The sequence below is a fragment of the Capsaspora owczarzaki genome, assembly GCF_000151315.2.
Source record: "Capsaspora owczarzaki ATCC 30864 unplaced genomic scaffold supercont2.2, whole genome shotgun sequence".
Lineage (NCBI taxonomy): Eukaryota > Filasterea > Ministeriida > Capsasporidae > Capsaspora > Capsaspora owczarzaki.
Genome location: NW_011887293.1, coordinates 2,527,602 through 2,548,046, shown reverse-complemented (window position 1 = coordinate 2,548,046; position 20,445 = coordinate 2,527,602). Strand labels below are relative to the sequence as shown.

The 20,445-nt window shown below is 54.2% G+C and overlaps 6 protein-coding genes across 6 annotated transcripts; 2 read left to right on the top strand and 4 right to left on the bottom strand.

Annotated features, from left to right (window-relative positions):
- Positions 1-289: 289 nt before the first annotated feature.
- On the bottom strand, positions 290-4,580 carry CAOG_01970 (tyrosine-protein kinase Srms; the record flags this gene model as incomplete). The annotated part of the gene is made up of 8 exons (XM_004364781.2): positions 290-624; positions 697-772; positions 858-1,117; positions 1,198-2,711; positions 2,817-3,783; positions 3,921-3,982; positions 4,053-4,176; positions 4,466-4,580. 8 exons carry the CDS (start codon positions 4,578-4,580, stop codon positions 377-379), a joined length of 3,366 nt encoding a protein of 1,121 aa, XP_004364838.1. The 3' UTR covers positions 290-376.
- A 665-nt stretch (positions 4,581-5,245) lies between these two features.
- On the top strand, positions 5,246-9,064 carry CAOG_01969 (serine decarboxylase). Its single transcript, XM_004364780.2, has 10 exons — positions 5,246-5,337; positions 6,228-6,636; positions 6,742-7,005; positions 7,106-7,163; positions 7,246-7,307; positions 7,404-7,578; positions 7,653-7,772; positions 7,847-8,262; positions 8,380-8,733; positions 8,814-9,064. The coding sequence occupies exons 1-10, from the start codon at positions 5,285-5,287 to the stop codon at positions 8,979-8,981; spliced, it is 2,079 nt and encodes a 692-aa protein (XP_004364837.2). The 5' UTR covers positions 5,246-5,284; the 3' UTR covers positions 8,982-9,064.
- Positions 8,997-13,571, bottom strand: CAOG_01968 (ubiquitin fusion degradation protein). Its single transcript, XM_004364779.2, has 7 exons — positions 13,406-13,571; positions 12,681-12,925; positions 12,327-12,428; positions 11,801-12,224; positions 11,131-11,678; positions 9,291-11,048; positions 8,997-9,196 (listed from the first exon to the last, which is right to left on the bottom strand). Exons 1-7 carry the CDS (start codon positions 13,443-13,445, stop codon positions 9,167-9,169), a joined length of 3,147 nt encoding a protein of 1,048 aa, XP_004364836.2. The 5' UTR covers positions 13,446-13,571; the 3' UTR covers positions 8,997-9,166.
- A 182-nt stretch (positions 13,572-13,753) lies between these two features.
- On the bottom strand, positions 13,754-14,903 carry CAOG_01967 (hypothetical protein). Its single transcript, XM_004364778.2, has 3 exons — positions 14,753-14,903; positions 14,305-14,601; positions 13,754-14,156 (listed from the first exon to the last, which is right to left on the bottom strand). The coding sequence occupies exons 1-3, from the start codon at positions 14,849-14,851 to the stop codon at positions 13,854-13,856; spliced, it is 699 nt and encodes a 232-aa protein (XP_004364835.2). The 5' UTR covers positions 14,852-14,903; the 3' UTR covers positions 13,754-13,853.
- A 45-nt stretch (positions 14,904-14,948) lies between these two features.
- On the bottom strand, positions 14,949-16,615 carry CAOG_01966 (60S ribosomal protein L23). Its single transcript, XM_004364777.2, has 4 exons — positions 16,524-16,615; positions 15,761-16,048; positions 15,329-15,370; positions 14,949-15,213 (listed from the first exon to the last, which is right to left on the bottom strand). Exons 1-4 carry the CDS (start codon positions 16,531-16,533, stop codon positions 15,131-15,133), a joined length of 423 nt encoding a protein of 140 aa, XP_004364834.1. The 5' UTR covers positions 16,534-16,615; the 3' UTR covers positions 14,949-15,130.
- A 349-nt stretch (positions 16,616-16,964) lies between these two features.
- Positions 16,965-20,347, top strand: CAOG_08565 (hypothetical protein; the record flags this gene model as incomplete). The annotated part of the gene is made up of 3 exons (XM_011271845.1): positions 16,965-17,196; positions 17,392-19,425; positions 19,641-20,347. Coding segments are annotated over 3 exons (2,973 nt in total), but the record flags the coding sequence as incomplete, so codon positions are not given.
- Positions 20,348-20,445: the final 98 nt, after the last annotated feature.

Sequence of the window (20,445 nt, the reverse complement as noted above, 5' to 3'; positions counted from 1 at the left end):
TCAGATTGGCGAGATTGGAGCGAAGGCGATTTCGGGTAAGGCATCTCCTTCTCTTTGACTGGTGCTTGTGTGGGTGATCCAGCAGAAGACATTTGGAGTGTTCAACGTAAAGTTGTATTCGTCAAAATACGTGCCGTGCGGTGTATTCAAAGCACAGACAATCCAAACAAGTGGAGACAAATGCAAACAAACAAACAAACACGCGCCGCAATTGTTGAGTTGTCAACACACAGCAAACTGGCTTAGCTGTTCATTGCTGCCCTCCTTCTATTCTTGTCGGGTCTATTCTTCCCGATTCCACCATCGCATGTTAGTATACCATAGTGATAATAAGTACATGGCAAGACCAGGGCTTGGAGAAGCGTTCATCGACAAATCAATGCACCAAAGCCCCCAAATCGCGAACTGTGCCGCGTGGCGAACGGCCCTGCTGAAGCAAAAGCACGCAGTCGGCAAACGAAGGGCGTGCAGAGGGTTCCCATTCCCAGGTCGTCAACATCAGCGAGTAGAGTTGCGCAGGACAGTCCCGAGGGTGCGGCAAACGATCGCCGCGCTCCAGACCCACAAGGTACTGCTCGCGTTCGACCTTCGCCCAGGGTACTTGGCCCATTGTAAAGAGCTCCCCTGATTCAAAAGGCAAGCGTGAGCAACGTCGCGGAATTCAACCTTTGCTCGACAAGTGCAAATCCAACTTACAAAGCACAACGCCATACGAGAATACATCCGATTGGCTCGAGAACTTGCGATAGTTGAGTGTTTCGGGCGCCATCCACTATTATGCACCCGAGTGTAAATACAAGGCCACAAGAAACAACAAACCATCGACCCAAAGCGTCCTCGGCAATTAATCGACTTACGCGAATCGGCAACTTCTGCTTCGACTGCAACTTGTAATAGTCCTTGTCGTTCAGCTCCCTGGATAAGCCAAAGTCGGCAATCTTGGCGACCAGATGCTCGCCAACAAGGATATTCCGTGCGGCCAAATCACGATGAAGCACACGCGATTGCTCCAAGTACGCCATGCCTTCGGCAACACCGGTAGCCACATGCACATACTCGTCTAGCGACCAGACGACACCACTCTTTGCCGATTTCCGGAGCAGATTGCGGAGATCACCTGTAGAGTTTTCATGAAAGTGAACACCAATGAAAATCCGCTTCACCAGCTGGAACTACGACTGTATGTCAAGAACTTACCATACGGCACATACTCCAGAACGAGCATTTGCGGCTGACCTCGTCCGGCTGGGAGCACCGCGAGGACATTGACAATGTTGGTGTGGTTCAGCCTGCGCAAGAGCTCGGCCTCGTGCACAAAGTCTTGCTCCGCTCGAACGTTCGCATCCAATTGCAGAGTCTTGACTGCGACATCCACCGTCTGCGCGCCAGGGGCAAACAGGTGGCGATGCTGGGGAGCAATGAGGGCAATGGACACGTTCGCGGAAAACACTTCTCCAAAGGCGCCTCGTCCGAGCAGCTTGCGCTCGCCAGTGGCTATCTGCGATGACAGCATTGCAGATGTTGAGACCACTGCAAGGCTGTACTCAATTGACGGCGTAGAATAAGGCAATCCTCCGACCGCGGCATACTCGGGATCGCTGGGGTTTGGCTTGAGCGGCAGTGCGTAGTCAGCCGAGGCAGGGTAAGAGCTCTTTTGCTTGGTTTGACCAGCAACATCGTAGACTGGATCGTGGCTCAAAGCAAAGTTCGGGTTGGTCATTTCGATAGAAGCGGAAGTGCTTTCCATCTTGTGGTTGCTGCGGCCTTGCTTCCTTCGACGCAAAAGTACAACCGCGACCACGATCGCAATCAGAACAACGACGCCTGCTGCTGCGGCTCCAGCAGCTGCGGCAACACGGCTGCTGCCACCATTGCTTTGAGCGCCAGAAGAGCCGTCATCGCACGAGCTGGTGGAGTTGGAGGCGTTGTAGCCAGATGGGCACGCAGCGACGCATGAATGAGACGGCTTCAAAGCAAAAGTGCCGCTTGGGCATCGAGTCACGCACGACTGAGTCGAGTTGTCGGCATAGCCGACAGTGCAAGTGTTGACGCAAGACCAGGTGGCATTGTGCGCAAGCCCGACGGAGCAGGTCGAGGCACAGCTGCTAGTTGAGGGATCGGCCCAAGAGTTGGCTGGGCAATTCGCAACACATTGTCGAGTGTTGTCATCTTTGAAGCGTCCACCAGTGCAGCTCGCCGAGCACGATGGCGGAGTAGCAAGAGAATTTGCGTACGTCGGCGACAGACATGACACAACGCACGATCCGCTTGAAGAATCTGCAAAGAGGCTCCCATCACATGCAGTCACGCACGTCCAAGTTGAATTTTGTTTGACAAGTCCCGAAGAACAGCTCGAAGCACAGCTTCCAGTCGGAGAATCCGCCCAAGAGTTGGCTGGGCAATTCGCAACACATTGTCGAGTGCTGTCATCTTTCAAGGTGCCACTAGTGCAGCTCGCCGAGCACGACGGCGGAGTCCGCAGACCGTCGCCATAAGTCCCAGCAGGACAAGTCTGGACACAAACCTTGCTGATTGGCTCGGCATAGTACCCGCCTGTGCAAGCTGACACGCAAACACGAGGAGAACTCAAGGGGTTTCCGTACGTTCCATCGGGGCAGGGTGTGACACAGTTTCGAGAAGCATCACCAAAATAGTTGGGAGCAGGACAGCTTTCAACACAAAGGTGGTTGCTGGAATCGGCATAATATGGGCTAGGACATTGGTCAACGCAAACTCTTGTGCTCGGCGATGCATTCGCTGGCGCGAAATTCGTGCAAGTTGAAACACACGCACGACTTTGGTGTATGTCTCCATACTTGTTCGCAGGACAGGAATCGCCACAGGTGCCGTCAGGCTTGCCCCAGTTTGGTTCAGGGCAGGTCGAGACGCACGATGTTCCAGACAAGTAGAATCCAGACGCACACGATTGGCACACATTCACATCGGATGGACTGCAAGTAGCGCACTCCGAGGGGCACGCAACCGAGAATGTGAGCGCCGAGCTGGATGATGTCAGGCCCGCTCCGTTGACAGCGCGAACTTGGAAAGAATAGGTGCCCACATCCAAGGTCGACACTTGATTGGAAGTGCAAGTCGTCCATGCGCCACTCGACGAAAACTGGCACTCGTAGTGGTCAATGCCGGACTGAGCGTCGGTCGCCGTAAAAGTCCATGTGACCGAGTTGGTCCGAACGATCTGATTTTGGGTCGGTGAAGTGATGGAGGGCGTGGAAGGTGCGCTGACGTCCACGCAGATGGCGTGCAGGAAGAACTGGTCGTTGTTGCAACTGTCGTCGTAGGTGTCGCAAGCGACATGATTAAGAATGTCGCTGTTATACGTAGCAGCCTGATTGTTTAACATGAGGCAGTTGGACGGATTTTGGTCGTAATAAAAACCCGTTTCATGCATTGCCACGCCAAACTTGATTTTGTAATTGGAAGTGTCCGGGCAAGCAACGCTATCAGCGCCCGATGTTCCTGTCTTCGACACGAAATCTGCAGAGCTCAATGTTACTGCTGCGGATGGCATGCACAGGAGGTAGATGAACGAATACTCATCGCCCCCACTTCCGCCACAATGCCTTGTTGAGCAGCTAGAAGTTGAACAAGATTGCTGGCCCAGATCGCAGACCTTGTTGTTGTAGAGACAGTTGGTGTTGGCCAGTCCGTCGCTCATGAAGAAGGAAAACCCATAAACAATGACGGTGCCAGCAGGACAGGAGGCGGTTTGCGCCCCAGCACCATAAGCCGTCTGCTGCGTCAAACCGGTGATGGCAGCGCCCGCTCGACAAACAATGATGATGTACTGTCTGGTAGTACTCTGTGAGCATACAGAACTCGAGCAACTGGTGGCGCCAACTGAAATGCCATAATAATAAGCAACGTGCAGAACGAGGCGCTCAAAAATCACAATCACGTACTATTGCACGGCCCGTTATTGTCTGCGAAGCATGATGGTAAACTGTCTTGACCAGTCGACCACCTAGTTTCCAAAAAGGGATGAGCTCTCCATGCTGCCTCGAACAAACAAGCAACTCGAGACAGCGACTTACGACCATTTGAAGCCCCAAATGATGCTTTTGCCAGAGGGACATTGCGCGGAGGCGAGGTTGTCCACCACTCCAGTTCCCGCAGCTCTCACAATCTCATCCGCCGCGGTCGGTAAAAACGAAGCCCCTAAGCCACAAGCAATCAAAGCCGAAAACGACCCAACGCATGGCAAGTGAGTGAGGAACAGTGGGCTCAAATCGAATCGCAATCAAAATCCACACTTTCCCCTCTCACGCCCTCGCACTCTCACCCTGCGGCCTGCTCTGAGACGGCGATTCCCTCCGCCCAATCGCACTCATCAAATCCCTCGCACACTCGCTGACTCGTTCACATGCAATCATGCGCTATCGCTCCTTCACCACAACACCATATGGCTTAGCCATCAAGAAGCACTCGCTTCATCCAACACACCCACCTCTGTACGCCGCCGACGCTTCCATCACTAGCAGCCCAAGCAGAACGTGTAGAACTAGCAGTCCCAGCGACAGCCTCGGCTGCAAGAGCGCCTTCCGAGAAGTCGAATCAGTCATGAAAGATATTCGAAAAAAAAATCCAAGAAAATAGAAAAAACCAAAACAACAACAAAAAAAAAAAAAAATGATTCAGCAGCCAAGTCATTGAAAAAGGAGGCAACGACAAAAGTTTGAGCATCCGCCTCGGTTGTCTCGCTCTTGGCACGGTCATGTCCAGCAAGATTATTCATGAGAGTGAGCGTGGAGCATGGAAGGGAGCGTGACTCAGAGCAATCGGGTGTGAAACTCGTGTCTGAACGTTGCATTTTGGCTCATGCCTCTATTGGTCATTCTGCACTAGCTGCCGACTTGCTGCAACTGGGGGTGGATGAGTTGATTCTGTCATGATGGCGCTCCAAGCCACATATCATCCTGCATTGGACGCGCATCAGCTGAATCCACAAAAAACCACTTTTTCACTGTACAACTTGGACGGTTCACGTCTTCCGCGCTTGGCTTCGTCAATGCGCGAGCTAGCTGGCTTGTTGGGGCTCAAAGTGGTGCGTGAGAGTGATGGACAAAGTGCAGAATCGAGCGAACAATGTCGGGTTTCGACAATTCTTAGCCACTCGACTTGCACTGCTTCATTGACGTGAGCTGCATTGAATATTATGCATGTTGTGTTTATCACTTTATCCAGCTCTTTATTCGAGCTCGTTCTTTGAGCTTCAGTTCACTTTTGTATTTTTTCTGTTCGTTTTCTTCCATCTTTGGTTTCAGCAATGGATCAATTTCTGCCCGTTGCTGCCACTGTCGCAGCCACTGTCGCTTCCAGGTGCCCCCGCCCGCTTCTTCTACTTGCTCTAGTTTCTTGCTTTGCATTTGTCCTTTTGCTCCTTTGCTTCTTGTCCTTGAGCGCGCGTTGTGCTTGCGTTTTTTTTAAATGGCTGGCGAAACGAAAGGAGAGACCGTGACTTTGCCAAAGTCAATTCCATTTCCAACAAGACTGCAATCGCTTGAATGTCTCACCCCCGCGTCTGCACCCATTTTTTTCTGTGGCATTCTGCATGAGCATATCATTCTCTAATGAGAGGACTTTGAGCACTGCAGAGTGTGTGGACGGCCATCTTCTTTCGTCTAAAGAACTCTACTCAGAAACCCGATCCAACCAAAAACCACGCCACCCCGATTGTTGCTCGTTGTCGCCATTCTCACTGCAACACTCCCATCACTCCGTCGCATCGTCAATGCATTGTTGTAATTCTTCTCTTTGTTCACAATCCGCACTCTGCACAATGCCATCGCATTTTGTGCTCCTTTTATTGGACGCTACATATCGTCGAACAATGTCGCAGAAAAAAAAAAAGCACGTTTCGGGTTTTTTTTTTTTTTTTTTTTTTTTTTTGACTTCCGACATTTCACTTTTTGTGATTAATTCCGCTTTTTTTTTTTTTTTTTTTATTGTTTCCATTTCACAGATTTGACCTTCCTTCTTGATCATTGAGATTGAAGGTGTTCTTTACGTATTGCATTGTTTCGTTTATTCAAACAGTATCTTCACCTAATTGCGATGGCGGAAAAAGAAAAAGATAACGATGATAAAGACAAAAAAAAAAAAAAAATCCGCGCAACAATTCAATGCGAAACCCCGACACGTACTCACGTTTGGATACCTTGCTTTTACGTCCGAAAACAAAAAATGCCATGCTTCCGTCACCTCAACAGCGACAACACGTCATCGGCACTGACGTCGCTCGCCTCGTCGGTGGGCCAGGTCGCGCTGCTGACGGACGCCGTGATTGGCCAGGGTGAGCTTGGCTGCGCGACCAAATCCGGCGTGTCGCGTGGATCCACGCGTCCATTGCCAAGCGTCGACGTGGCAGGTCTCACGAGCCTCCTCGACTCGGCCAAGCGCATCCTCGTCGCAGGCCACGATGCCAGCGTGTCTCACGACCACGACGTCCACGAAGACGAGGCTGCCACCAACGCGTCCTTCCTGGGCCGAATTGCAGACGCAAAGTCAAAGTTTGTCTCAGCGCTGTCCGAGGCAATGACAACGACCGTCACTGCGCTCTGGGAGGCCGTTGTCGACATTCGCGCCGCCGTCACGGACATTGGGGTCGAGTCTGAAATGGTCAGTGCTCCAAGGGAGGAAAAAGGCTGGGATTTTTGAATGCACGCGAAACAGTGCTGGTTTCCAACTTTTGTGCTTTGCTTCGATGTGTTTTTTGGCGCGCAGATTCAACTCTACAACCCTGTTTCGAGCACGGTCAAGGCTGAAGCTCGCTCGCTGGCTAGCGTCGCCCAACTCGCGCCAGTGGTCAACCAAGAGCGCCTTGCCGCCGTCACCGCACAGCTCCAGGCGACAAAGAAGGCCGCCCGTGTGACGCGCGTCATCTTTGACCGTTTTTGCGCCAATTTCGTTGAATCATTCATGGAGACGCCCGAGTTTTCTGCTCTTAAGCAGCGAATCGCGCACGAACCCGCGCTTTCCCCGACTGTGGTAGGTAGTTCGGCGTCCAAGTTGGCAGTTGCACGGTATTCTGTTCACTCAATGTTTGACCTGGCGTTCATTTTTGTTTTGTCCCGTTCATTTGGAATAGCTCAACCTGCTGCAAGCTGAACTGGATCGTCTCGCTGCGAATACCACTACTCCCAAAGGTGCGTTAATTTCGCAGTTATGCAGTTATGTGCTCACATGCATGAACCTTGCGCGTGTCGCTCACCTGTTTAGCTTTCGCAGCGGCGAATGCGCAAACTGAACCGCATCCTGATACTCACGATTTGTTCTTGACTGCGGACGAGGTGAGTTTCGTGGCATCTATGATTCACGCGGTGGGGAGGGGGAGTCTCTCATCTAATTTTGTGTGTGTCTGTCTATTGCTTGGAAATGCCAAACAGCGCGAGTACGCCAAGCGCAAGGCAGCCGTCGTGCAAACCTTCGATGCCTACCGCGATTTCTTGGCCGAGCGCACCGCGTACCACTTTGGCTACCCGTACAACCTTGCGTTCGACAATGAGCATCTGCACTCGTTCATGAACTACTCTTGCAACAACCTTGGCGACTGCTTTGTTGGTAATAAGCCGTGAGCTGCATCTGAAATAGCAACGCATCACCAAACCCCCAAACTAATCGACTCTGTTTGGCAGCGTCCAACTACGAAGTCCACACCCGCAAGTTTGAGATTGGCGTCTTGGACTTTTTCGCCGATCTGTGGAAGATTCCTCGCGAAGACTACTGGGGCTATGTGACGAGCTGCGGCACCGAAGGTGAGATGAGTTTGGTGATTGATCGCTTGGCCATCTTGTACATGCCAACCCTCACCCTGACCCCCCTCCTGTAGGCAATTTGCATGGTCTGCTGCTCGCACGCGAGTGCCTCCCGACAGGCATCTTGTACGCTTCCCGAGAATCGCACTATTCCGTCTTCAAGGCCGCCCGCTACTATCGCATGCAGTCTGTGTGCGTGCCGTCGCTGTACTCTGGGGAGATTGATTACGCCGCCTTGGAGGAGTCGATTGCCGCCAATCTGGACGTGCCCGTGATCCTCTCTCTGAACATTGGCACCACGGTCAAGGGCGCCATTGACAACGTGGATCGCGTTCTTGCGATTCTCGCTCGTCTGAACATTCCGCGCGAGCGCTTCCACATCCATTGCGATGGTGCTCTCTCTGGTCTGATGCTTCCGCTCATGGAGAATGCCACCGTTGTTGCCGACTTTACGCGTCCGATCGACAGCATGTCCGTGTCGGGCCACAAGGTAGAGTAGAGTTTTGTTGTTTGTTTTTTCTTCTGTTTTTTGTTTTTTGTTTTTCGTTTTTGCCAACTCATGTGGCACATTCTCTGACCTCACTCATGTATATTCATCTTTGCACAGTTCATGGGATGCCCCATGCCGGCTGGCGTCGTCATCTGCCGCAAAGACAACGTCAAGAAGGTGGAGCAGCACATTGCATACCTCAACTCGAAGGACACGACCATCATGGGATCCCGCAACGGCCAGGCTCCTCTGTTCATGTGGAACACCATCCAACTCAAAGGCAAGTCCGGGTTTGCCAAGGACACGCACCAGTGCCTGACGCGTGCGGCCCTACTGAACAAGCGTCTGCGCGACGCCGGCGTGTCCAGCATGCTCAACCCAATGTCCAACACGGTCGTGTTTGAGCGGCCTGACGAGCATGCATTCGTCAAGAAGTGGCAGCTGGCTTGCGAAGGCAACATTGCTCATGCGGTACGAAACATTTGCCGGGGGGTGGTTGTCTTGAAACGGTGTCTGTGAGAGAGTATAGCTGACCTGTTTTGTCCTTGTAGATTGTCATGCCCAACATCACCGAGGAGAAGATTGTCGTGTTTGTGACCGAGCTGCTTGCCAGTCGCAAAGCGCAGGGCACCTGCGACAAGTGCGTGGCCATGCACATTGGTCGGGCCAACTGCCTGTGCACGCCGTGCAACACTGACGTGCAAATCCCTATTGCTTGAAGGCGCAAGGTTGAATGATCCAACACGCGGTTTATTGACGCTGGTGCTTTCATTAAACGATTTCCACAAAGACAAAAACAAGCAGAAAAAACAACATGGAACAAACAATCTGAAAATCAACAGTGTGCCTTGAAAAGCGTTCAAGTGCAGTTGGCAAAATGAGTTCACCAAGCAAAGTTTGTTGTTCAGTGCTGGGCCAAAGAGCAGTCCGTGAGCTGCAAAAGGGGAAAACACAATAGACAATCCGTTAGTACACAAAGTCCAGTGATCATCCCAAAAACACCAACAACAAGGACATCAAGATCTCACCTGATGAACTTGGAAATCATCCAGCATGCGGAAATCAGCACCGCATTCACAGACGTGCCGGTTGCGGTTGCTCGAGTCGGCGTGGTCCACTTCGGAAGTGTCATCGGTCGTCTCGTCACCGTTCTCGTCATCTTCGTCGCCATTTTCGTTCGCAGACTGGCTGCTTCCACGCCCTCGACGCGGAGGCTTGATTTCGACGTTGAGGGCCTCGAGCTGGGGCACCAGAGGGAGCTCCCAGTTGAGAATGCCAGAGGGCAGGCAGTGGAATGCCTCAAAATGGTAGTCCAGCGCCGACCACATGACGCTCTCATGGCACGCCGGGCAGTTGGTGGTACGTGCTGAGCAACTGGCAGTGTGCAGAGCCAGGTCGCCGTACGAGACCAGCAAGCGGCACCAATGATTGGTGCACTCGACCATTCGCAAGCGGCAATCCGTGTGCTGATGCTCGTGGAGCACGCGCTGGGTCGCCTCAAAACCGCACATGCAACGCAGGACGGTGTGCGCCACAAGAGCGTGCTTTGTTTTCATGGAGATGGGCATGGTCTGCTTGCACGTGTCGATCGGGCAGCGGTACGTCTGCTTGACGCAGTTGCGCTCGTGCATGACGAGTGTGGTTGGCGCAAAGCACTTGCCGCAGTTGGAGCAGGCTTGTTGCCCAGGCTTTGCCTCGACAATGGCAATATTCCCACCTGCTGCAGACACGGTGAGGGGCAAGGTCTCGGACGCTGTCGTCAGGCGATGGCCCTGCCGGTCCTCGGGCACCTTGGAAAGCAGCGAAAGTGTAAAGACCACGTCCGAGAGCGCTGCGTGCACTGCAATGTAGACTGGATCCTTGCCGTTGAATGGCAGGGGAGTGTTGACGTTGAGCGCGACAGGGGTGGAGTTCTCGTCGGTACGACCGGAAGCAGGAGCCGACCCATTGGCGCAGTCAGAAGGATTGGACGAGGACTCGAGCACCAACAGCTTGTCTCCGGGCTCTTGAGCACACCAGGTGTACATGGCCTGCTGGGGACGCAGGACGGCCTGGCTGACGTAGAGATCGGGGTCGCCAGAGATGGGATGGACCCGCAGGACAATCCGAGCAATCGAGGCATCGCTGCCGGACAGGGCGGTTGGAATGACCGACTTGGGATGGAAGAGATAGTAGAGGGACTCGCCCTTCTTGACCGAGCCAGTCACGGGCGTCGCGTCACAGACCAGCTGCGTGTGGCCAAAGCGCAAGTCTTCGAGCGGCTCGACAACATCCGTGACAATGTCCGTGTCAATGATGGAAATCGCACGCGCCGGCTTGCACTCGAGCACTTTGAAGTCGTGCTGCGACTGGTGGTGTTCGATGGACACGGTCATGCCTTCCGTCAGCGTCTGGTAGTTTCGGAGGTGATACTCGAGGACGGAGCGCCGTTGCTCGAACGGCACAGCCAGCCAAGTGGTCGAAACGGGCTGCAGCTTGACAAACTCGCCCTTGGGCAGCTTTGCGTAGCGGAAGACGACCTGATCGCCCGTCTCGGCGCCAATGTGCTTCATCATCCAAGAGGGCAAGATGGCTGTTCCTTCGTCTGTGGTGAAATCGAGGACGCCGCCGTGCACGTTCGCAGGAGGCGGGGGAGTAGCAGTAGTAGTCGTAGTAGGTGTAGTAGTAGAAGTCGTAGTAGCAGTCGCTGGCTCATCGGTATTCGTGGTGGCTGCAGTGGTTGACGAGTTTGCAGTGGTGGAGCTGGGAGGAGCCGGCTCGGCCACGTGCTTGGTCATCTCAAATGCCTGCAACATCAAACAGACTTGCGGGTTAACACTCAGGCCACAACCACACCAAAACAACAACGAAAAACGCAGAGGAACGCACCATCGGATAGGTCAGCTCGCGCTGCACGGCAAACATGAGCACCGAGGCAGGAAGATTAATCTTGTCGCCGAGCTCCATTCCAAGTTTGCCAACAGAGGCAGCAGAGACAACGCGAAGGACGACGCGCAACGAGCCTGCGCCAGAAGTGGACTCGATCAGATGCCGCCCAATGCTGGGAGAACTGAGATATTCGTTCGAGCCGTGGTCGTACAGGCAGTTTACACCGTTGCGGCAGTGGCCAGCCATAAAGTGCCGGCAAGGGCCGCGCTGAACACGCAGCTGCTGCAAACGAACGCGCTCGAGCTCTGCGAGGTGTGCCTTCCACTTTGGCGTAAAGTGCACTTTACACAAGGAATCGGCCGCCCAGCAGCAAGTGGCGCACAGCTGTGAGGCACACTTCTTCCGGGCGGCCACGTTTCGGCACCCCAAGCAGGGCACGTTGGTGAGCGCGCGTCGAACCGTCTTGATCGACACGGCCACGACGGTTCCGTCAGGAAGCGTGCGCTGCTCGGTGGTTTCTTGGGGTGTAAACCAGGTGGACATGATGGCTGCAGCAAAAGACCAGACACAAAACCAGACAGAAAAGAGCAAGGTGTCAAGTGAGGCAACAAAAAAAAACGCACGGTTGGCAAAACAAAAAAAAAAAACTTCAACGGGGAAATCCACTTACAAGCGGTGAGGGCAGCTCGCTCTGTTTCGGCGTCACTGAGAGCACCGAGAGAGGCAGGAGCACTGGGCGTGCTGGTTGCCGGAGCGGACGGCGAGTTTGAAGCAGAGCCAATAACGACGCGAACATCCGGCTTTCGGCGCTTCAGCGACGATGGCGATGATGTAACTGGCGAGGCTGGTGCGTGGCTGTTGGAAGCGGGCGTTGTGGCGCTCGCCTCGGCCTTTGGCGGTTGAATGGGAGAGGAGGCAGGAGGCATATTGTTGACTGGGCGCAATGGTTGCGGCTCGCTGGCGACAATCACTGGCTCTGGAGATTTGCTGGGTTTGGGAGGAGCTCCGCCGCTGCCGCTGGTATTGTTATTGTTCCACAAGGATAGCAACGCGTCGAGGGTGACGTTCCGGTGGAAAAAGTTGGAAAAGACAAACTGGATTGTTTTCAAAAACGCCACCACCATTTGCACCGTTAGCGCAAACATATCTTGCGCTTCACTCCCACCGACCGACGATGATGGCAAAATCACACTCACCTGCTTTCTTGCAGTGTCGACAACAATGATTGGGATGAAGGCGTCTGGCGCAACAATACTCCGGACGTCTGCAAACGCAAATTGGTGCCGTTCCGATGCAACCTGGGTTTTCAAAGCACCACAAAAATCAAACGTTGAGCCCCCCAGCAATCAGCGATTGGTCATGCTTTCAACGTGGCTTCGGAGCGAGTAAGTGGGGTGGCACTCGGTCAAAGTTGAAGCAAAGGGGTTGCAAGTTTTAGCAACTTTGCCTTGTTTGCTGTTTCTGGTTTTTTGCTGTTTGTTGCGACCTTTCTCAGCTGTTCGCGCCAAAAAAAAACCAACATGTGCAAATCCACCAGACTGGACACTTGCCTTGTCCGATGCCAACCGAAAGTATCCGTGCGTCGCAGTGAGAAGCAGTCGGCCTTGCAGCGGATCAACGCCGGGCGTGTAGACTGGCGCGGGTTGGAGGGGAAACGACGGCGGCGGCAATCCGAGCAATCCAAAGCCGGGATTGCTTGCAGAATACCCAATGGCTGTGGTCGAAGTAGCGGGTGCAGGCGTGGTGGCAGGCGACGGCGCGACAGATCCACCGGGCTTGAGCGCACAATAAAAGTCTGAGAAAATCCAAAAACAGCGAAAAAGTTGAAACAAAAAACACAAAATGAAAAAAAAAAAAAAAAAAAAAAAAAAAAAAAAAAGGGAAGTGAGCTGCACACGATTTTGACTGCTGCAATATTGACTGTGCTTTGAAGCTCGATGGACGCGACAAAATGCTGCTTCGAGTTGTTTTGCGTTGCTTCTGTTGTTCACTCAAAATAGGGGGGGTGGTTGGTGTGATGACGAGGGGTTACGAAAAGGCGAAGGAGAGCGAGCGTCGGGGTTTGTAGGAAGGCGGGAAGCGATGACGTGAAGCGACTCTATCGCAGACCACTGCCCTCGTCAGCTGTGGATGCTGGAACAGAGGGAGCGACCAAAGCTCACTGTTGCGTATTTGAGAAGAAAACAAAGTGCAACTGGAAGGACGCGGACGACGCTTTTGGCGTTAGACTGCGTCAGTGAGAAGCGGGGCGAGATGAGCGAAGGTTGTTGGTTACCAAAGAGCACCGCTGGCGGAGTGGCTGGGGACTGCTGCATCGTTGGGGGTGCCCGTTGGTCTGTGCTGTTGGTCTGTTGTCGGAGTGTGTGTTTGGGCTGTGTGTTTGGTTCAATGAAGAATGGAGTTCAATGCAGTAGAGTTGTGCAATATGCGAGCTGAAAACTGACTGCTGAGTTTCCCATCTTTGGCTGCGATGGGTGTCATCAGCCTAGATCTTGACTTCATCATCTCCCTTTCCTTGAATGCATCTTCAAGCATGGCGAATGCGATCGTGCACGTAATCCCCAAACGGCACACTCGTCGTCCAGCGCTCGTAGTTGCTCAAGCTTGTCACAAAATGAACAAATTCATCAAAACGAGCTTCTCTTTCCAATCCATATCTACAGTACAAGGAGGGCACATGTGGGAGGTCTGCAATCATCACCAAAATCCCGACATGCAGCCCACTACATCATGTCCTCATCGTCTTCGTCCTCAAAGACCTCGCCTTGATCGCCATCGTCGTCGCCATCTTCGTCCCAGTTGGTTCCGAGCTCGGTGTCGAGAATTCGTCGAAGCGCGTCGCGCGCAAGATCATCATCTTCGTCGTCAAAGTCGTCGTCGTCGTCGTCGTCGTCGGCGTCTGGGTCGACGCTCATCGAGTCATCACGGCTGTCGGCAGCAAGCAAGGAAGACGAAGCAGCATCGGAAATGTCGGAAATCCCAGAGGGCCGTATCCGCGGTCCCGTTTCTAGAGAAAGTGGTACGAGCTGTGCCACAGGCATTCGTTCACACGCAGACATCCAAGCGGGGGTGGCAAATGCGTGATGATGGTGAGAAGAGCGACCACAAATCTCAGACATTTTTCTCGGTCAAACAGAAACAACCACATGCAGGCCGTCAAAATAAGCGACATACCGGTCTATGACCATTCTGACTGTTAGAATAGACAGCGGGCGAGCCGGGCGCAGTGGAAGCCGCGGTGGATGGCTGCGAGAACCGATGCTGGGAGGATGGATAGGGCGCCTTGAAGGCTGGAGTCGACGCGGCCGACCCCGCGTACCCGCCACCACCGAACGATGCTGCGGTCGATCCGGCGAATGCGGAATGGGTGGGTGTCGAAACAGCGCTGGTCAGCAAGGAATCGAGAACGCTTCGGGTGGACATGTGCGAGGACTGCTCGCTCGCCATGCGCTCGAGCACAGTCTCTTCGACCTACGCTCAACGGAAACACGCACACACCCAGGATTTTAACAAAAAAAAGAGCCAGCAAGTGAGAGGAAGCGCGTCGCATCGTCCAAGAAGTCAGAGCACGATTTTGAACTCATTCTCCCAAAAACACCACTCTTTCTGCCCATCGTCTCACTTGTAATCGATGTAATTGATCGGTGAGCTTGGTGTGTAGTCGCTTGAGAACTTGTTCCTCCAGGTCGAGGTCGCGCTGGATGGCCGCGTGCAAAGCCATGTCGACCCACGATAAAGCGTCGAAAAGCACGACAAACGAAAAGACTGAGAACAGACCCCCTCCCCCTCTACTCTTGGCTGGGCTATTCAAAATACAGTGACATAGCAAGTGGTTCGTGATCAAGACAAGAAGAAAAACAGTTTCATTGAACAACAAGAGCAAAACATCATTCAACAACTGAGGAAGGCGGGACGGTGTAACTGTGTATGGTGCGTTCCCTCCCACAACCCCATCACCACTAGTGATGAGCAGGGCAATGAGAGCTTGGCAGTCAACGCATTACTGGATGCTGGGTGAGCTGGAGGCGATACGGGGCCAGATGTCAGCGCACTCCTTGGCGACGGGGCCGGTGATGGCAGAGCCTGTAGAAATGGGGGCAATGGAACAATGTGGACACGGTTGCAAAAAGGTGAGTACAAGCGGTGGAAGAAGAGGACAAGACAAAGTTGGCGAGTTGAAGGGGGGAAAAAAACGTACCCTTCATTTCACCCTTGTTGTTGACGATGACGCCGGCGTTGTCTATTTGGATCAAAGGTATAGAGTGCAAACAAAAAGGTAAGAACAGTGAAAGGCGAAAGGCAAAGCAGGCAAGCAGGACAAGTCACAGAGCGAACGAGGAAAGAACAAAAGCAATGACAAGAAAAAAAATAAAGAGGATCGTGGTTCGTGTCCTTCAGCCCCGAAAGATGTTTAGTAGATTTTAGTGAATTTCAGCATGAGTGCATAAGATTCAAACATGTCATCACCGGAAGCACGAGTTGCCACAAAGGTTGAAGAAAAGCGAGAACGAACGAAAACAACAAGAAAAATCCCAGTTCCCAACAACACCCCTTCCGCTCTCTATTCTCACTCCGTCCAGTGTTTCAAGACACTCCAACCATCAATCAACGAGCCAAAAATCACACATACCTTCGAAATAGACGAAGAGACCCTCCCGACGACGGAAAGCCTTGCGCTGACGGACGACGACAGCGGGCATGACCTTCTTGCGGAGTTCCGGCTTGCCCTTCTTGACGGTAGCCATAACCATGTCGCCGACACCAGCCGAGGGGAGCTTGTTAAGGCGGCCCTTGACCATGGTAACGGAGATGAAGTAGAGGTTCTTGGCACCAGTGTTGTCGGCGCAGTTGACGACGGCGCCAACGGGCAGACCGAGAGCAATGCGGAAACGACCGCAGCCGGCACCTCCGGACGTGGCTGTTCGAGATTGACAAGAGAAAGCACACAGAGGGTGGAGTAGAGGTCAGTGACGAGCGTAGGAACGAGGAGAAAGGAGAAAACAAAAAAAAAAGTCAATCCGATTTTGCTTTGCTGCCGAGCGATTCCGGGTTGCCGATGCGTCTGCCGGGTCTGCATCGCCTGTCTGCCGCCTCCCCGGATGCAAATCCGTTACTGAATCAATGGAGGCGATGGATTCGCTGCGGCAGGCGGGGCCAGTGGCAGCGGATGGGGCAGAAGGGGTCGACGGAGCGAAGGGCGACCGAAAGCGATCGGCTTTCAGCCAAACCGTTTTCCTCTCCCCCGTACTCCCCTGAAGGCCCTGCCCCCTTCTTCGGTCCCTCTGTATGGCAACGTGTCGATCATCCGGTGGCTGGCTGTCCTCGGGCTCTGGACAGCGCCGCAGCTTGTGCAAGAAAGAAAACTTTTTTTCCAATGGTTTTTTCATGCTTACCACGCGACATTGTTAAAGAAAGAGGAGAGACCGAATGGCTCGCTTCCACATTGAGAAGCTGAGCTTTGAAGAGAGACTTTTAGCGAAATGGAAATCAAGACGGCTCGAGATGTCAAACGCACCAACCAACAAAAAGCAAAAATTGCAGGAGCGTTGGATCAGGAAGGTGAAATTGTCAAGTGCTGTGGTGAGAGGGCAAAAGAAGGGGAAAGCTGGAAATCGAGTGACGGCCCACTTTTGAAACCGCCGCCTTTACCTCCAGCCAAACCTTGCAACAGTGTAACCAGTTCTGCAAAATGCAAGTGAATGGTGGAAGCCCCGTTCGTCAATGTCCTTCAATGGATTTGCCAGCACACTCTCTGTTTTTCCACCGCTCAACCCAAACCCCTCATCCGCCCTCTTCCACCACCCACCGTCGTGCTCCCCCACTACTTTAGCCAAATGCTTGCCCTGAGGCCTGCCGCTGCATCTGCCACTGTGGCAGTCGCGCGCCACTGCACCACCACGGCGTTAGCTCGGCTCTCCAACACGCGCGTCTCGCTGCCAAGACCGCCAAGCACAAGCACAGGCGCCGCCGCCGCCACAGTCCCGCCCTGCCGCGCTGCCTCGACCTTTCTCCCGGCGATGGCATCGACAGCAGCACTCCCATCCACATTGTGTGCTCCTGGCGCAGGTAAGCAAACCCCGTCGAGTCCTGGGAGTGGGATGTCCGCGTCGAACTGAGGCACCATGGCTAGGCGCCAAGACTGCTCAACTTGTCAACGTCAAAGTGCTGTACTGACTTTTTTTTTTTTCTTTTTTTTCCTCTGTATTGCTTACTTGCCTTCTTGTTTCGTGACCTTTGTGATTACCTTCCCTCTGGAAGCAGGAAGCGCAAGACGCTTGACATTGCCAAGACCGACCAGCGCTGTCACTGCTGCACTAGTGGGATTGGAAACGCGGCGCAATACTATGCCTGCTCGCAACTTCCAGCAACTAGCTACACCCAGACATGGACACAACGAAGAAGAATTCGTGGGCTTCTTTCGCAAGCGCGGTGTTCAGACGGCTGTTGGAGTCACGCAAGTCAAGGCGGCCAACTGCCCGTTCTGCGGCAGTGCGTGGTCGCTCCACGTCAACCGCATTTCAGGCGCTTTCAGCTGCACAGCCTGCTTGCACGATGGACTATGGGATGCCCTGGTCGGGTTTGTTGGAAGCACGCCAGGCTCGCGATGGGGAGACTTGACTGCGACAGTCGCACGCGCACCTTCGTCCACCGCTACCGCTGCTGCTGCTGTAACCGTCACCACCATTCCCAATGCCAGCAGTGCGCAGGTCCGACTCGCCCCTCAGCATTTGCTGGCCAGGCACGCATCGTCTGCGGCGCAGTTTCGCACCACGCAAAACTGCGCGACCAACCTGCAAGCCCTTCCCACGCCCGCGTTGGACGCGCTGCTCGCTGCCGCTGGATGCGCAGCGCTAAGTCGTGAAACGCTGGCCAAGTACGGTGTTGGCGTCATGCTGGTGGACAATGCCAAGGGCGTCGTGTCGGCCCCCGCGCTCGTCTTCCCGTACACCAGCCACATTGTCGCCAAAACTGTCCCGACATCAGCGGATGAGCGGGCGTCGCCGCGACGACCCGTTCGGTACGATTCAGAACTCGACAGCCTGGCGGTCGAGGCCAGTCCTGCCGTGTTTCGCGTGTCCCAGCCCGGTCGTATCGCCACGGTCGCCGAAGAAGAGGCCTTGCACGCACAGGCCGTCGCCGAGCAGCATCGCCTTCATGAGCAGCATTTGCTGCCCTTCCAGCACGACCAGATCCCGCAGTACTTTGTGCGGCGCGTGCGGATGCGCACCGTCAAGGATGTCTTTTTGCGCTCGGTCGAGGAAACCTTGCCCCGCGAACGCCTGGTTCGTGATGCAGTCCCTCTTCCCCCAAAGCTCTTTGTCGCCGAAGCTTCGGTCGCCCCCGCCGACTCGCAGCCAATTCCGTCTCCCGCCCCATCTATGGCAGCTGCACCACCTGCGTCTGGCAAGCGAGCAATGTCCACGTCCGCGGCCGCCATGATCGACATGGGCGGTATGGACGAGGCGGCATCCGGCCAAGCTGCTGCCACACTTCCAGCCAACCCAGCATCGCATTCCTTCTTTACTGCTCCGTTCGTGGACTCGACTGGCACCGTTGCGGCTGCAGTGCCCCACCCAGCAAACGCCCAGCTTTCTGTTGTGCCGTCGACTGAATTTATTGCAACCGCAACTCAGCTGGTCGCCAACCCAGAAGCAGTGCGCCCGCCGTTCGAGCATCCTGGCGTGTTTGGCTGGCACACGCTGGGCTCGTCTTCCCACGACCATCTCGTCGTCACCCTGAACGAGGTGGATGCCATGTTTGTCCACCAGGAGACGGGCCTTCCCACCATCGCTCTTCTGCCGCCCATGCTTGACACGCCTCACTCGTCCGCGCAGGCCGTCACCACCCTCGAAGGGCAAGTGCAAGCGGCGGTCGAGCATGACGATGCCGCCCGGCTCGTACTGCCCCAGGACTTGCTTCCTCACCTCGAGCCCTTCCGCACCATCACGCTGTGGATTGACTCGTACTTGCACACACCAAGCCTGGTCCGTTTTGCACGTCGCTTTGGCCTCGACCGCGTGAGTGTCGTCAAAAACCCGCGCGGTCGCCGCGAAACCTTCTTCCACCCTCACCAGGCGTTCGACGCGGGCTTGTCTTTGCGCAACATTATCCACAAAGCCCGCAGCTTCTCTGTGGACCGCATTCTCACCTTTGACGATCTCCGCGAGGATGTTTTCGAGCTGAGCCAGAACTCCGCCCAAGCGCGCGGCATTCCGTTTGTCAACTTTCCTTTCCTGACGTCGATTGTTGGTGGGCATCGTCGAGGTGAATTGACCATTTTCACGGGACCAACAGGTAAGCGTGCACCAGCTTGAGGGATTGGAAACGTTGTTTCGCTTTTGAAATTAGGAGCTCATTTTTCTGTCTGTCTGTTTGCCTGTCTGTCTGTCCGTCTGTCTGTCTGTCTGTCTGTCTGTCTGTCTGTCTGTCTGTCTGTCTGTCTGTCTGTCTGTCTGTCTGTCTGTCTGTCTGTCTGCCTGCCTGCCGGACGGGGCGCGGCACAATTGTAGGTGCTGGTAAGACGACCGTACTGTCCCAGCTGTCGCTGGAACTGGCCAGCCTGTCGAACGTCCCAACCTTGTGGGGAAGCTTTGAAATCAGAAACGCTCGACTGGCCCAGACCATGATCCGTCAAACGCACAACACCGACCTCGCCCAGGTCACTCGCGCGGACTTTGATGACAAGTCGTCCTTCATGTCTCACATCCCAATGTTCTGGATGAACTTTTTCGGCCAGACCGAGATTGACGATGTCATTGACGCGATTCGCCAGGCGGAATATGCGTACAACATTGAGCACGTTGTCCTGGATAATCTGCAGTTCATGCTCGACATTTCGTCCAAGAGCGGGTTTGACAAGTTCACCATTCAGGATCAGGCCATCTCCAAACTGCGCAAGCTGTCCACCGATCTGAACATTCACATCACGTTGGTCATGCACCCTCGCAAGGACGATGCCAGCAGTCCCAACCTGGGCTCTGTTTTGCACACGGCCTCCATCTCTGGCACGGGCAAGGCGACGCAGGAAGCAGACAACGTGTGGGCCCTCCAGAAGTTTGACAAGTTTGCGGACGCTCCTGGCGGCACCCTTCGCGCAATCGATATTCTCAAGAATCGGTTTTCTGGCCAAACAGGTCTTGTCTTTTACACCTTTAACAGCAAGACGCAGTATGTTGTTGAGCGAGCCGCCGCGCAGCAAAGCATGTATTCCGAGCGCGTGAGTATTTTGGGGAGGGGAGACTTTGTTTGCTCGTTTGTGCATTTTGGCGCTGGATGGATTGCTTTTTTGTGTGTGTTTGTGTGTGTGTGTGTGTG